Source organism: Mytilus galloprovincialis, chromosome 10, assembly GCF_965363235.1.
Source record: "Mytilus galloprovincialis chromosome 10, xbMytGall1.hap1.1, whole genome shotgun sequence".
Classification (NCBI taxonomy): domain Eukaryota; kingdom Metazoa; phylum Mollusca; class Bivalvia; order Mytilida; family Mytilidae; genus Mytilus; species Mytilus galloprovincialis.
This window is the reverse complement of record NC_134847.1, coordinates 68,545,757-68,559,170: the sequence shown is the minus strand read 5'-3', so window position 1 is coordinate 68,559,170 and position 13,414 is coordinate 68,545,757. Positions and strand designations below refer to the sequence as shown.

At 32.5% G+C, this 13,414-nt stretch overlaps 1 protein-coding gene across 1 annotated transcript; it reads right to left on the bottom strand.

The window, feature by feature from the left end:
- Positions 1-2,154: 2,154 nt before the first annotated feature.
- LOC143048223 (uncharacterized) lies at positions 2,155-13,079 on the bottom strand. The gene is made up of 5 exons (XM_076221774.1): positions 12,961-13,079; positions 10,000-11,808; positions 8,069-8,551; positions 6,750-6,855; positions 2,155-3,752 (listed from the first exon to the last, which is right to left on the bottom strand). Exons 1-5 carry the CDS (start codon positions 13,070-13,072, stop codon positions 3,680-3,682), a joined length of 2,583 nt encoding a protein of 860 aa, XP_076077889.1. The 5' UTR covers positions 13,073-13,079; the 3' UTR covers positions 2,155-3,679.
- Positions 13,080-13,414: the final 335 nt, after the last annotated feature.

Sequence of the window (13,414 nt, the reverse complement as noted above, 5' to 3'; positions counted from 1 at the left end):
CAATACCGTCCTTGTTGCTTCGGAAATCTTTTGTATTTTGTACCAACATGATAGTTGTTGAAGTATGTAATCACACTTTTTGAAATTTTTTGTATGAGATAACTATCCGACGAAACTACCTGAAGGAGATATAAGCACCATAAAAGGCCAAAGAATGGTCTTCAGCAAGGATCAAACTAAAAATGTATAGAAATAGTTACCCATAAAAGACCTCGACATGACAAAATGTAAAACAATTCTAATTAGAAGACAATCAGTCACTTTTATGTACATAACAAAAAACGATAAACATATAGGATAGACAGCAACCAACAACAATACCCGATTACGGGCTTCTGACATCGCACAGACACATCCAAAATATTACGGGGTTAACATGTTTCCCATCACTCAATCCACCACAATCCGGGACAAAGGTTTTACAGCTATACTATAAGAACAAACTTTACAAATAAGTTTCACAGAACACGTACATAAAGAAGTCCTTTATCCTTTGGCAAAATCAAAAGCTTAAAAACATCAAACGAATGGAAAACACCTGTTATATTACCGACTTGGGAAGGCATTTCTTTATGTAGAATATGGCAGGTTTAACCTGGTTTTATAGCTAGCTAAACCTCTCACTAAAATGACAGTCTCAATGACATCCATTATATTGACAACAGTGTGTGAGCAAAACAAACCGACACAAAGGCAAAATTGTCAACAATTGAGGAACATATAAATTATCTGAAGAAGTATTTGCACAGTCGATTCATCAGCTTTACATTGATTTGTAACATTATAAGCAAAGATCTCGATTCTGAAGCCAAGATAAGTATCCCTTTACCTATGGTGACAATTGATACCCTGATATATCTTATAAATCAAAATTTGTACTGTATACTTACAATTAATCTAATTTTGAAATTTCCATAAAACTGCAGTTGTAACTCCCGCAAGTAAAGATGTTCTTTTTAACTTCTTCAGGTTTTATGTTCTAGGTTGATCTCGAGAACATATGAAGAATCATATGTGTTCTGTACGTGATGCATATGTTTCGTATATCGATGTTGACATGAATTTAAATTATATGGTCATTTCTATAAGTTTACTGTTTCCAAAAGTATGAAATATTCGAAATACCCAGGATTTTCTTATCCCAGGCATATTCAGTGGTTGTCGTTCGTTTATGTGTTACATATTTGTTTTTCACGTTTGAATTGTTTTACATTGTCTTATCGGGGCCTTTTATAGCTCACTATGCGGTATTGGCTTTGCTCATTGCTGAAGGCCGTACGGTGACCTATAGTTGTTAATGTCTGTGTCATTTTGGTCTTTTGTGGATAGTTGTCTCATTGGCAATCATACCATATCTTCTTTTTTATATAGATTACAATAGCCGTATTTGGCACAACTTTATGGAATTGCGGTCCTCAATGCTCTTCAATTTTACACTTGTTTGGCTTTCTAACTATTTTGATCTGAGCGTCACTGATGAGTCTTATGTAGACAAAACTTGCGTTCAGTGGATCAAGTTATAAGCTTTGATAACCATTTATACTTACAATACTGAAACCCACAACACCATATATAATACATTGAAGACATGTCATCAACATGAAAAAAGATTTAGATATTTTTTGGTTTATGTATTAATGACCTATATTGGATACCTCCTTTTTTTCTATTTGAAAATTATAGAAATTACCAGAAATAGATTTTGCTGATTGTTTACAGTCATCAACACAAGCTTGAATCATTTTCATTGGTAGACCATCTAAAAACAACAAAACAAAATCAATACCAACAACGAAAAATCTCATACGTGATGTAATACAGGTTTTCTATTGACGCGTCTACATTAAGTATACCAATTGGCAGAACGTTAATGTGAAAATTTACTCCCATACAAAATATTAGAACGACTGCACTGTAATTGATCACATCTTCGTAATATGGACTCTCTAGATATATTTCTATCTTGCTATCATGCCTAATTTTATTTTTATAAGCAACTCTAAAATATTTAGAGACCTCTCTTGTTTTTTTTTAGTTTAGACCAATCAAGATTCATTTAAAGCGTTTACCCTGAACTTGATTTAAATGTGCAAATGCGAACAAGGTCATAGCGAATTAATGTGTGCTACAATATTATTGCAAGTAAAACAGGTATCGTGACAAACTTATTCTTTATTGAGTAAAACAAAATGTTCACGTAAACATGTTTCAAATACATGCAGATGAATACATCAATATTTATATACAATATTAACTTAAAATCAATTACATTCTATGTCAGTCTCCACTTGAGTTTTATTGATATATCTATATCCCATGGGATGCTAATGATAACATACAATACGTGATTTATAAATGTCATCGCTATACTAATGTATGTTCTTTCCTATGAAGTGCCAATTATGACTGATGACATTTTACATTTCCTGGGAATATAACTGCACTATATGAACATTGGAAGCCATTTAGAAGATTCAATTATTCCAAATTAAAAACGTGACTAAGTAACGGAGTTTTCAGTACTCAAGTGGTATGGTAGATTAGTTCAATGTAAGCTTTGAGCGTACTCAGCATGCTCAGTATGAAATATTTTATTCATTTCACGAGAAGAAGGCACTATTAAAACTTTTACAGATACCATTAACCGAAAAATAAAGTTGACAGATGTTTGGCATTTTTTTCATTCAATCTAAACAAAAGCAGTGTTATAGCTTCAATTTAAGGTTCTCTTGAAATGAAAAAATACATATATTATCAATGAATAATAAATTTTGAGATAATTGAAGGTACACTTACTTTTGAAAGAACTGTGACACGAAATAATTTGAATCATTATTGATAACACTAACACGCAAATCATGGTTAAATCTTATAAAACAGTAAATATCAGCAACTGATAAAGTTTGATAAAAATCATCAATGTCAACATCTGTAACACAAGATGTTACAAAACACACATCATGTTTATAAAATTACACACAAGTCAGCATTTGGTTTATAAAGTTACAATAGTAATCAGTTATATTTTTTGGACAAAATACATTGTAATAAAAAGTGTATAATATGTAATGAGTGTAATTAGTGTTCTTATCAAAGTTCATTTACATGATTTTTAAAATAAAAGACTTGTTATGATTGCCAATGAGACACGTGTCCACCAGAGTCCAAATGGCGTAAAGGTTAAAAACGTTAGGTCTCCATATGGCCTTCAACAATCATCATAACCCATACAGCATAAGCCATAAAAGGCACCAAAAAGATATATTTAAAACAATTAAAAAGAGAAAATAATTGGCTTGATCTATTTCATCAATAACGTTTATCATACATTAAAGTTTGTATAACTAAGGATGTTGTTAAATGGTATGGCAATCCCCCTTCTGTGTATTTCATAACCATGATATTTTTAAGAGAGGTTTGAAAGTACGTCTATGGTATGTCAACTAAATGCATTTTAATTCGTTTTGATTTTAGTATCCCTCAAGACAAAGATTGATGAGAAACAAACAATATTCTATTAAACGTGCCGTAAATAGAAATGTGTAGAGTTCAATAATAGAACATTGATAAACATATTTGAGAAATTACTGTGAATTTGCAAAATTCATAAGACTTTAAAACTTTTCTAGATTTTAAAACATTGAACATTGGTGAATTGGCTTTACCCCTTTCTTAACCTTCAAACATATGTAATTTTGTCATTGCTGTTCAATAACAAAGATTTTTCTTTTCTGTATTTTCTAAGTTCTTCCCTGTAAAATAAACAGTAATTATGTATTTTCCCAATCTAATTAAAAACCGATCTCTCATCGCTCCTGTTTCTGATATGTCGCGTGGGAGATCTAACGAAACCCGCTTTGAGGTCACATGTGAGTGACCTCGTAGGTGTGTCTTTTTTGACCAATGAAATTGAGTCTTCCACGATCTTGGAAGTCTAACGTAAGGCAAAGGAATGTAACTCATTTTATTTACGACGAAATCGTCAGTCAAAATAATTCATAAACTTTTTTGATTGGCTTATTAATAGGTCGTCAACTCATTTGCATATCTTTATAAATTCATGACTTTTAGTTCACTCACATGTGACCTCAAAGCCGGTTTCGTTAGATCTCCCACGCAACATTTCAGAAACAGGAGCAATGAGAGATCGGTTTTTAATTAGATTGGTATTTTCCATAAGGTATGATAAGTTTGATTTACGATGCATAAAGAATAATAATGACGTAATTGAAAGAAAGATGTGTTATTCAAAGCAGTTCCACTGCCAAGTTGCTGTTTAGCCTGAATAAGGTGCAATATCAATCAGAACATTATTACCATGCACATTCCGACACTTATACTACGATGTCCAGAACCTCATAATGAAATGATATTACAATTAAACAACAGATTGTCGATGAGGAAGTCACGAGAAAACCCCTAGAAGACAAAGTGACCTGTTATGCATATAAATGGTCATTTCATTGGCCCCAATTCTTCTGTTCAGTACATTAGTATACAAATTTTCATCTGAAACATTCAATTTGATATGAACAGTTCTTAAAAGATTGAACAATACATATTCATAAAAAAGGAAAGTGGTATGATTGCCGATAAGACAAATTTCCATTATAGTTCAAATGCTGTGAAAGTACTTTTATTCGTGGGGTTTAAGTGTCCAACGAAATAAAACAACCATTGTCCAAATCAAGACATCATGACATGGAAAGATCCCCATCGGTAGGTTTGACTATTCTAGAGAATATATTGAATAATGCCAAATCTGAGAATACTTAAAAAGCTGTCACTGAACTACAACCAAATGTAGGATTATAAACATTTAATCTTTAATAACCTAAACTGTACAACGTTTTATCTTTTAATTCTCTTAAAAAATATTTTTGATCGATGACAGTCAGATTTCCGGTATTGATATGCTAGTATGATTAAGTGTTCATTTTATATCCTCATAGTTCTCGTATATATGGGAAATTAAAATTTCATGATTTCGATAAGAATTATTTGACAATTCAAGATATGTTTATAGCATTTGTTCATGTTACTGTTTTCTTTAAGTGACATGTTTATGGCCTAATTAACACCTTTGATGGTCTTTAATCTGTTGATCACTTTATCATGGGTTAATAAGTGTTATCACTACGATTTACACGGGTCAATGTTTACTTTGCAATGTCCTCACTCCAGACTATTTGTAACCTTCGCTTCTAAGGGCTTTAATTTTTCATTTAATTATTTTTTTGGAAAACTAAAATCCACGAATTTAAAAACCCACGAACATGTAAATCTTGCTCAAACCACGAAAATTGATACCCACGAATTAAAGTACTTTCACAGTAAGTTGAATGCAAGCAATTATAGGCAACTGTAATGCATTCAACTACAAGAGTTGACTATGAAAAGCCCCGGCATGAACAATGAGAAACAATACAAAGGATAAAACCAACTGACTATTTTATAAGAAAATAATTCCTGGAAGACACGAACTAATCACAACCACTAAATTACCGGCTCTTGATCTGGGATAGGCACACACAGAATGGAATGTGGCGGACTTAAAAATTCTGTGATAGCTCAACCATGCCTTACCTGACACAGTGGTGTAATAGCATAACATAAAACATACTGTAAAAATCATTAGCAATTTGTTCAACTCAAATTATTAGCATGAAATAAAAACAACTTACAAAAATACAATGAAAACAAAGCACCAAAATAAGAGTAAACGCAATTACCGAACGCTAGAAAGCCAATAGCAACTAACAAATAAATCATGATCTCCTAGTCGAAGCTATCAACCAGTACATATTCAACGGAATTTGTGTAAAGATATGAACGTATGCAATTCCAAAGTATATGTTAACAGTATCGATAGCATATAATATAGTGAATTCTCATGAATGCAATCTGTAAATTTTTATCGATATGTATTTAGTTTTGTTTTAGTTTCTCAAAAATAAAGTCATTTTCAGTCTTACAGTTAATTTTCATACTTTAACTAATTAACTAAGGTTCAGACATTTAAGACAAGTAAAATGACAAAAATACCGAAGTCCGAGGAAAATTCCCTCATCAAATGGCACAATCAAAAGCTCAAACACATCAAACGAATGGATAACAACTGTCATATTTCTGATTTGGCACAGGCATTTTCTTATCTAAATTAAAATGACCGTTTAAGACTAAATGTTATTTACCAGTGTTTGCACCATACTTGAATTATTATAACACTCAGAGGAGAGCAGAAGTTATCAGAGACGTCAGTAGTTTATATCATCCTGATCACATAAATATATTTCGGAATTGTCTGAAACGCTACGGAACAGTACTGAATTTATTTAGATCAGTTAAATACATATGTGTTTTTCCGGTTTGTTTATATGTCTTACTTATTTAAAGTATACCGGTCTAGTCCGAAAATGTTGGACTACAACAAATTCGTTAATAATGCGAAACGGATGTTATTGCGTGAGGACTTTTATACAAAGACTCGACATCAGCAATAAATGTGTCTTTGATACGAAGTTAGGAAATGCATTGACTAATATTGCGGTGGATAAAATATTTCAAACTAGTGTGTTTTTGAGGATAAACACAAGAACAAGACTGGAATATCATCGAATAATGTTTCATTAAAATCTCCGCTTCTACTTAAGACGGTTCAAATGCATCAACCATGTCATGTTAGACTCTGATTAGGCATCAAGATCTTTTTATAAACTTAATTCTTAAACAAAAGAAGACGTTCTTACCGCTTTTTATGCGTAACACACAAAACTCCAATGAAAAAGACTAGAACACACATCACACCGAACAATATTCCACTGACTTCCTCGAATACAGTAATAGGAAAATGATCTGAAACCAAAACAGTTATCTTAATAATGTAACAAATGGTTATTTTTTTTTTATTATAAACATGATTCTTATTTCATTGTATTGTTTACACCTTCTTATTGCAGTATCATTTAATATAAAGAAAGTTTAAGCTTTTTAAAAGTTTCATTTCAATGATATCTTGATTTTAAACAGCAAAACAAAATTACTTTGTCTCTCAATTATAAACAATACAATAGTTAGATCAGTATAAAAAGACATTATCATGGTAAACAGAAAAATGAATCCACATATGACGTTTTCTTGTAGTTTTACCTTTACCACAAATTAGAAGATACAAGCCAGTGGTGGAATAACACCATCTTATGGTCGTATGACAATTGACGAGACATGCATCTCTACACATTATTTTTTACTTATTACCTTTGAGGAGTCCTAGTGTAGCTGGGTCCTGACGTGCAATATGGACACACAGAGTTTTTAAAGTAACGTTTCTATTTTGTTTATCCTAGTATCAATATTCACATAATTTTCGCTTCTAGTCCTCGAAAAATAGTAAACTTTTTACGGAATGAAGTTCTGTCTTCGACAAAAACTGTTGTTGTTGACATCATTGTCAAATTACACATTTTTTGTTGGTGTTTCAGTTAGATTAATTTGTGTTTGTTTTAATTTGTTAGTAAGTTGTGTTATATGTCTGTGATGTACGTGTACACAGTTTTAGCTTATAGATCCCGATTATTGTCACATTAACCTATTATGTATGTTTAAGTTGTTCAACCTAATTTGGAAATATAACGGAGCTTTAAAAACCGAACTGTTATATACAAAAATGAGGTTAAACTAGCTTTAAAACCAGAGTTTACCTACAATTGATATCGAAAAATGCCTGTACCAAGTTAGGAATATGTAGGTGTTCCTACTAGTTCCGCTGATTGATAGCGTTAGATTTTATGAGTTTTTATTTCCCCTTTGAAATTGAGTTCGGTATTTTTGAAATACATTTCTTAACACCTGTTTAATTGAGTCCATTACTTCAAGTTTGTGTTTATATAACACCTGTTATTAGTGTGGTATTTCAATTGCTCTGGAATTTTTGTCTATAAACTATCGATAAGCAAGTATCTCATTCACTTATCACTGGTTTGTTTTTCATTAACACCGATCTATGAAGTTCTGTTAACCCTATTTCGTGGTGGTCTTATCACCATTCACTGTAACCTCATATACTTACTCTGACAATAGTTTCCCTGCCAGCGATATACACACCCCTTTGTACAGAATCCATCTCGGTCACAGTCTTCATCAATACAGGTAGTATTACATTGGTTTCCACACGTGATGCCATGAAAACCTTGTAAACACTGATCACAAAAACCAGTGTATTTGTCACAGATACTTAGACCTTGCTCTGTTTTCTTGCAACCTATGCCACAGTACTGTTCACAATTTATTCCAAATTTATTAGATGGACATGCTGTAGTCGATTTATTCAAAGTATGGTATTCACTACTGCTGGTTGAGTTTGAAACGATGCAATAACCTTTCAATGGGTGACAAATCAAACAATCCATAGGACATTGTTTGTCACAGAAAGAGTCGTAAAGACCTGGATTACAACCATGTGTACACTTTCCGATCTGATTACAGACAGATCCGACACAACTGGAGCACATCTCATCACACTTATTGCCATAGAACCCGGGTAAGCAAATTCCTACAATTAAGCAAGTACAGTTTAAAGATATATTAATGTTATACTCAAATCTACGTCCGGTCTAAAATCGATGCCCGTTCATCAAATCGACGTCAAATCAAAGTCCAATATTTGACCCTCTAATCGACATCTAAATCCCCCAAAACGACGTCTGGTCAATGCATTGTTTTGCGGTCTTTTTGTGAAGTAGTTTAAAGAACCTATAACTGTTTTCTTATATAAGAATCAATGATAGATATAATACCAGTTTATAAAAATGTGATATCACTGCGACAGGTTCATAAAACGGACGTCGATCAGGGAAACCAAAAATAGACGTCGATTTAAGGGACATAACATTGGCTGTTGTTTGGAAAGTTATTTTATTGTGTGACGTCAGATTTTGACATCAATTTGAGGAACTAATTTTTGTGTATTTACTTTTTATTTTCATCTTTTTTTTTAATAATAATTGGAACTTGTTCTAAAAAATAACAAGTTTTGAGTTTGAATAGGGATTAACAGCTGAAAAAGCATAGACCCCAAAATATGTTTATGCGTACATTGTATCTTGTAAACAGTTTGTATAGATGTTCCAAAACCGTTGTGAGCTTTTATTTCCTTTAAAAAAAAATGAAGACATTAATTCTGCAAAGATCTTAAAGCCTGTGACACTTCGATTATCAACAAGCGACAAACTTATACATTATTTATAACCTATCTGACTATTGTCATATACGTATAATGCATTTGTTAATGACAGTGATAGATAATTCTTAAATTAGATTTATCTGATTGTTTTCAGATAAAAAAAAAACCATTTACATAGCTTTATTTTCGTCACAATGTTACTACCTGCAGTAATATATATAAATTGTCACCTTTGTTGATATATATTAATGAATACATGAAAAGATAAGATAATATGGTAAGGTTGTTGATGATACAACTAACAACCAGACCCAAACGATGAAGATATAAGCAACTACACATTTATGAGCCTTTTAAATCTTGCTATGCGGTATGGGTTTTGCTGATTTTGGAAGGTCGTATAGTGACTTTCAATTTCTAACTTCTTTGGCATTTGGTCTCGGATGGAGAGTTCTCTCATTACTTATCATACCACATCTTTTTATTTTTACAGACCTTTCTTTTTATTTCCGATCTTAGCTTTATTACTGTTATTTTTTTCAAGATTGCGTGTGCTTTTCGTTTTCTTGGGAAATAGAAATGACTGTCGTCTGACGGTTTTATGCCGTGAAATAGATCATCCCATTAGGCAAACCAATAAAGTTGCCTATACATAGTTAGGCATCATTAAGTACCTATCCAGTAAACCATGTGTTTAAGGTGTTAGTTTTAATGGTAACAAAGAGTGCATATATCTTAAAATGATAGATCAACTGTTGTCCATAAATTAGACCGGATAAAATAAAAATGAATGAATTACAAGAACAATTTTATATTACCATCGCATTCTCCAGTGTATTGATCACATCCGTTTCTCTCACAGTGACCACAACTATTTTTACACCGAGGACCATAGTATCCATCATTACAGGAGAGACAGTCACCAGATGATTGGTCGCATGTACTGTTTACACATGATTCATTACAAGTTAAATCACACTGGTTACCATAAAGTCCATGTACACAACCATCCAAACAGGTTCCATTTATAAAATCACAGTTCTGATCCCAACATGAAACGCACTCTAAAACACAGTTTTTCTCTCCTAAGACAAACTCATCCGAGTTAAAGTGACCTTTTAATTTACAGCCTTCCGTACAAATACCATTATACCCATCACAGTTTTTATTCAAACAATGGTTACAAGGGAAACAATAATCACTTAAATAAGATCGTTTATCGTCTGTCAATCGGTATTTCTGTGGCATATAATATCCATCCATACATTTGACACACTTCATTTCAAATTCAGTAGTATTAGAACAAAGCTCGCAATAAGGATAAAACAATGAGCATTCATAACTGCATGTAGAACTATACCAGTTTTGTTCACAGCCACTTGCACACTCTCCAGTTATGGAGTTACATTTCGTATGTTTTTCAATACAATGGGAACTACATTTATCAGAACATGTATCTCCATAATATTCATCTATACACCCGTCTGAACAAGTGCCTGTTCTATGGTCACAACTGGCAAATCCGCCTACACAATTATTACTACATGGGCAACAACCCCCAAGTGAAACATACCAACCAGGTTGTTTACATTCGAGACATCTCAACATTGGACTATACTTAAAACACTGATTGACCTTACATGCACATTGCGGTCCAAAATCGTTATTTGTTTTGCAAGAATCGCATGCCTTTCCGTCTTTTGAACAAATATGACAATCATTAGAACATTTGTGCTCGCATATATGCCCGTAAAATCCGTTAATACATTCGAGACATGTTGAGTTGTCTATACATGACTTACAGTTGTTTACGCATTTGTGTTCACATCCATTTCCGAACCAACCAAATTTACAAGAACTACATTCACCAGTCTTATTATTACATTCGTCATCATTACAGTGTTCGGAACATTTAGGCTGAGGATTATTCTCATCACATAAGCACGATTTATCGAAAATTTGTAAATTGTGATTATCACATGTATACGTAAAAAATAACTCTTTGAGCATATCTTCTTCGCAAGTAATATGATCACATGGGATATCGTAAATAGAAGCGTTTTCTGAACATCCGTTCTTATGTATCAATATACAATCGACTGTAAGTGTATCATTTTGAATATCAGTAAACGAAAAGGTACAGTCATTAATATCATTGAATGATAATTTGTTCATAAAATCAACCCATAGGGAAATGTACGTGCATTCGCCAGATTTGTTACCAGAATTAAGCCTTACAGTATCAGTGTAATTGTATATGCAAAAAGTAAAGTTCAATCTGCAGGTCTGGTCAGTTATTATAGCAAGGAACTGTGAACAGTTGTACTGCGTTTTCTGTACTGGTCTGTACGAAATACTTCGAGAATCTCTGCTGTTATCGTCGGTTTGGTTACAGCATGATGAATGGCAACATAACTCGATAATTGTTGATATGTTGCCTTGACTATCTTGTGAGATGTTTTGTAGTACATTATGTATTTCCGTTGATCTGTTTGACGAGAGAGCCAAACTATAAGCTTGAGCATCCAACATATTTTCTGATTTTTCAATGTTACTTTCATTAAACGGAATAGAATAAGATTGGTTGTAGCTAGTTTCAATCAGTTCTGTATCATTGTAAGTGCAGTCTGAAAAAGTGAATATACTAACGATTTGAAATTGCAATTAATAATGCATAAAGTTTAGTCTGCATATAAGTATTTACCCTATAAAAATGGCAAAACAAAAGACGTAATTTCGTCTTTTATCCTCTGTCTGAGTCTTATAGAAATACTCTTAGATTGATCTCCCTATAAAAGCAACAGTAGTATAAAGCAGTTTATAAGTCATATATTGATTAAGAGGAAACAAATTCGGGTTACAAACTAAAATCGAATGAAACACATCAAATATAAGAGGGAAACACGGAAACGACAGAAACACTGAACGGCAAAAAAAAACCCCAAAAAAACAAACAAGCTTACACACATAAATCGAAACCGATTGTTTGATAACTACTGCTCTAACATTCGTTGTACGCTAGCAAATGGTTGATGAAGAAGCGCGCGCCGTAAAGGAATAGAGGGTAAGAAATCAATCATTTAGTCTTTCATTATACATCTGAATTAAAAGTGATAAACAATACAACCGATTGATTAAAGCATATAAGAAACAATTGTTCATTTTAAACATCATGATAAGTGGCATATTGTGTCATTACAAATAGACATAAGATATAAGCAGACAAATTATTGACAAAACATTCAAATACTTACAAACCATTTTAAAAATAAAAAAAAAAAAAAAACACAATTACATGTCCACTGTAAACCACATTACTAAATGGAGTAATATACTTAGATAAAACAAGAGAAGTGTTGCTTGCATAAAATACAGCGGCAAACACCATGTTAATTTTCAGGACAAGAAAAACTGAAAATTAAGGCGAAAAATAGAAATGGGACATCCGACCTCATAGGTCGAGAGAAACCGCGACATCACGAAAAAAAAAAAACCAAAACAAAATCAAACACAAAAAGACAAGGAAAAGACAAACAGGGTCACAAATCACTACACTGAAAACTAGAGAATGTGCAATAGATTTAACGTCCGCATTCCTACAGGAGTGGCTGCGTATCTATACATAACTTGCTTTAGCAAGAGTTTTACTGGCGGCAGGGAGAATTAAAAATAATATATGTTTTCCTTACACCAGTGAATATTTTGGTACTACTAAAAAAGTGTACGCAAATTAATCATGATTAAGCATTACAAATAATAATGATAAATGAAATCCGTACCTGTATTAGAAGACGTTCCATTTAATTCGAAACAATGAGTTGATACCAAAATGTGAAGCACGATTAACGTACAGGTGCAGAAATTTGTCTCATACTGGCTGCACTGATCCATATTTGCATTGAAACGAAAGTTTTACTCTCATCAACTCTAAAATTCTTTGTTATATAACATTTAACAATTTTTCATCGTATCATAGGGTGACAATCTGATAAGTAGCTAAGTGTTATATCAACATATTAACAGGGGCGGGTTATTCGATAGCTTCCATGTAGTAAGGGAGTTAAAATGTAGCATTGTATTTCAAATTATGAATTAACATAGTGTTATTTATTATTTTGTGTCCTGAAGAAATCAATATATGGAAAATAATTCGTTGTGGCTGATGACTACCAATTTAATTATAGTATGCCATACAGTGAAATGTAAGTTATACAAACTCTCGTCTCGCGAGAG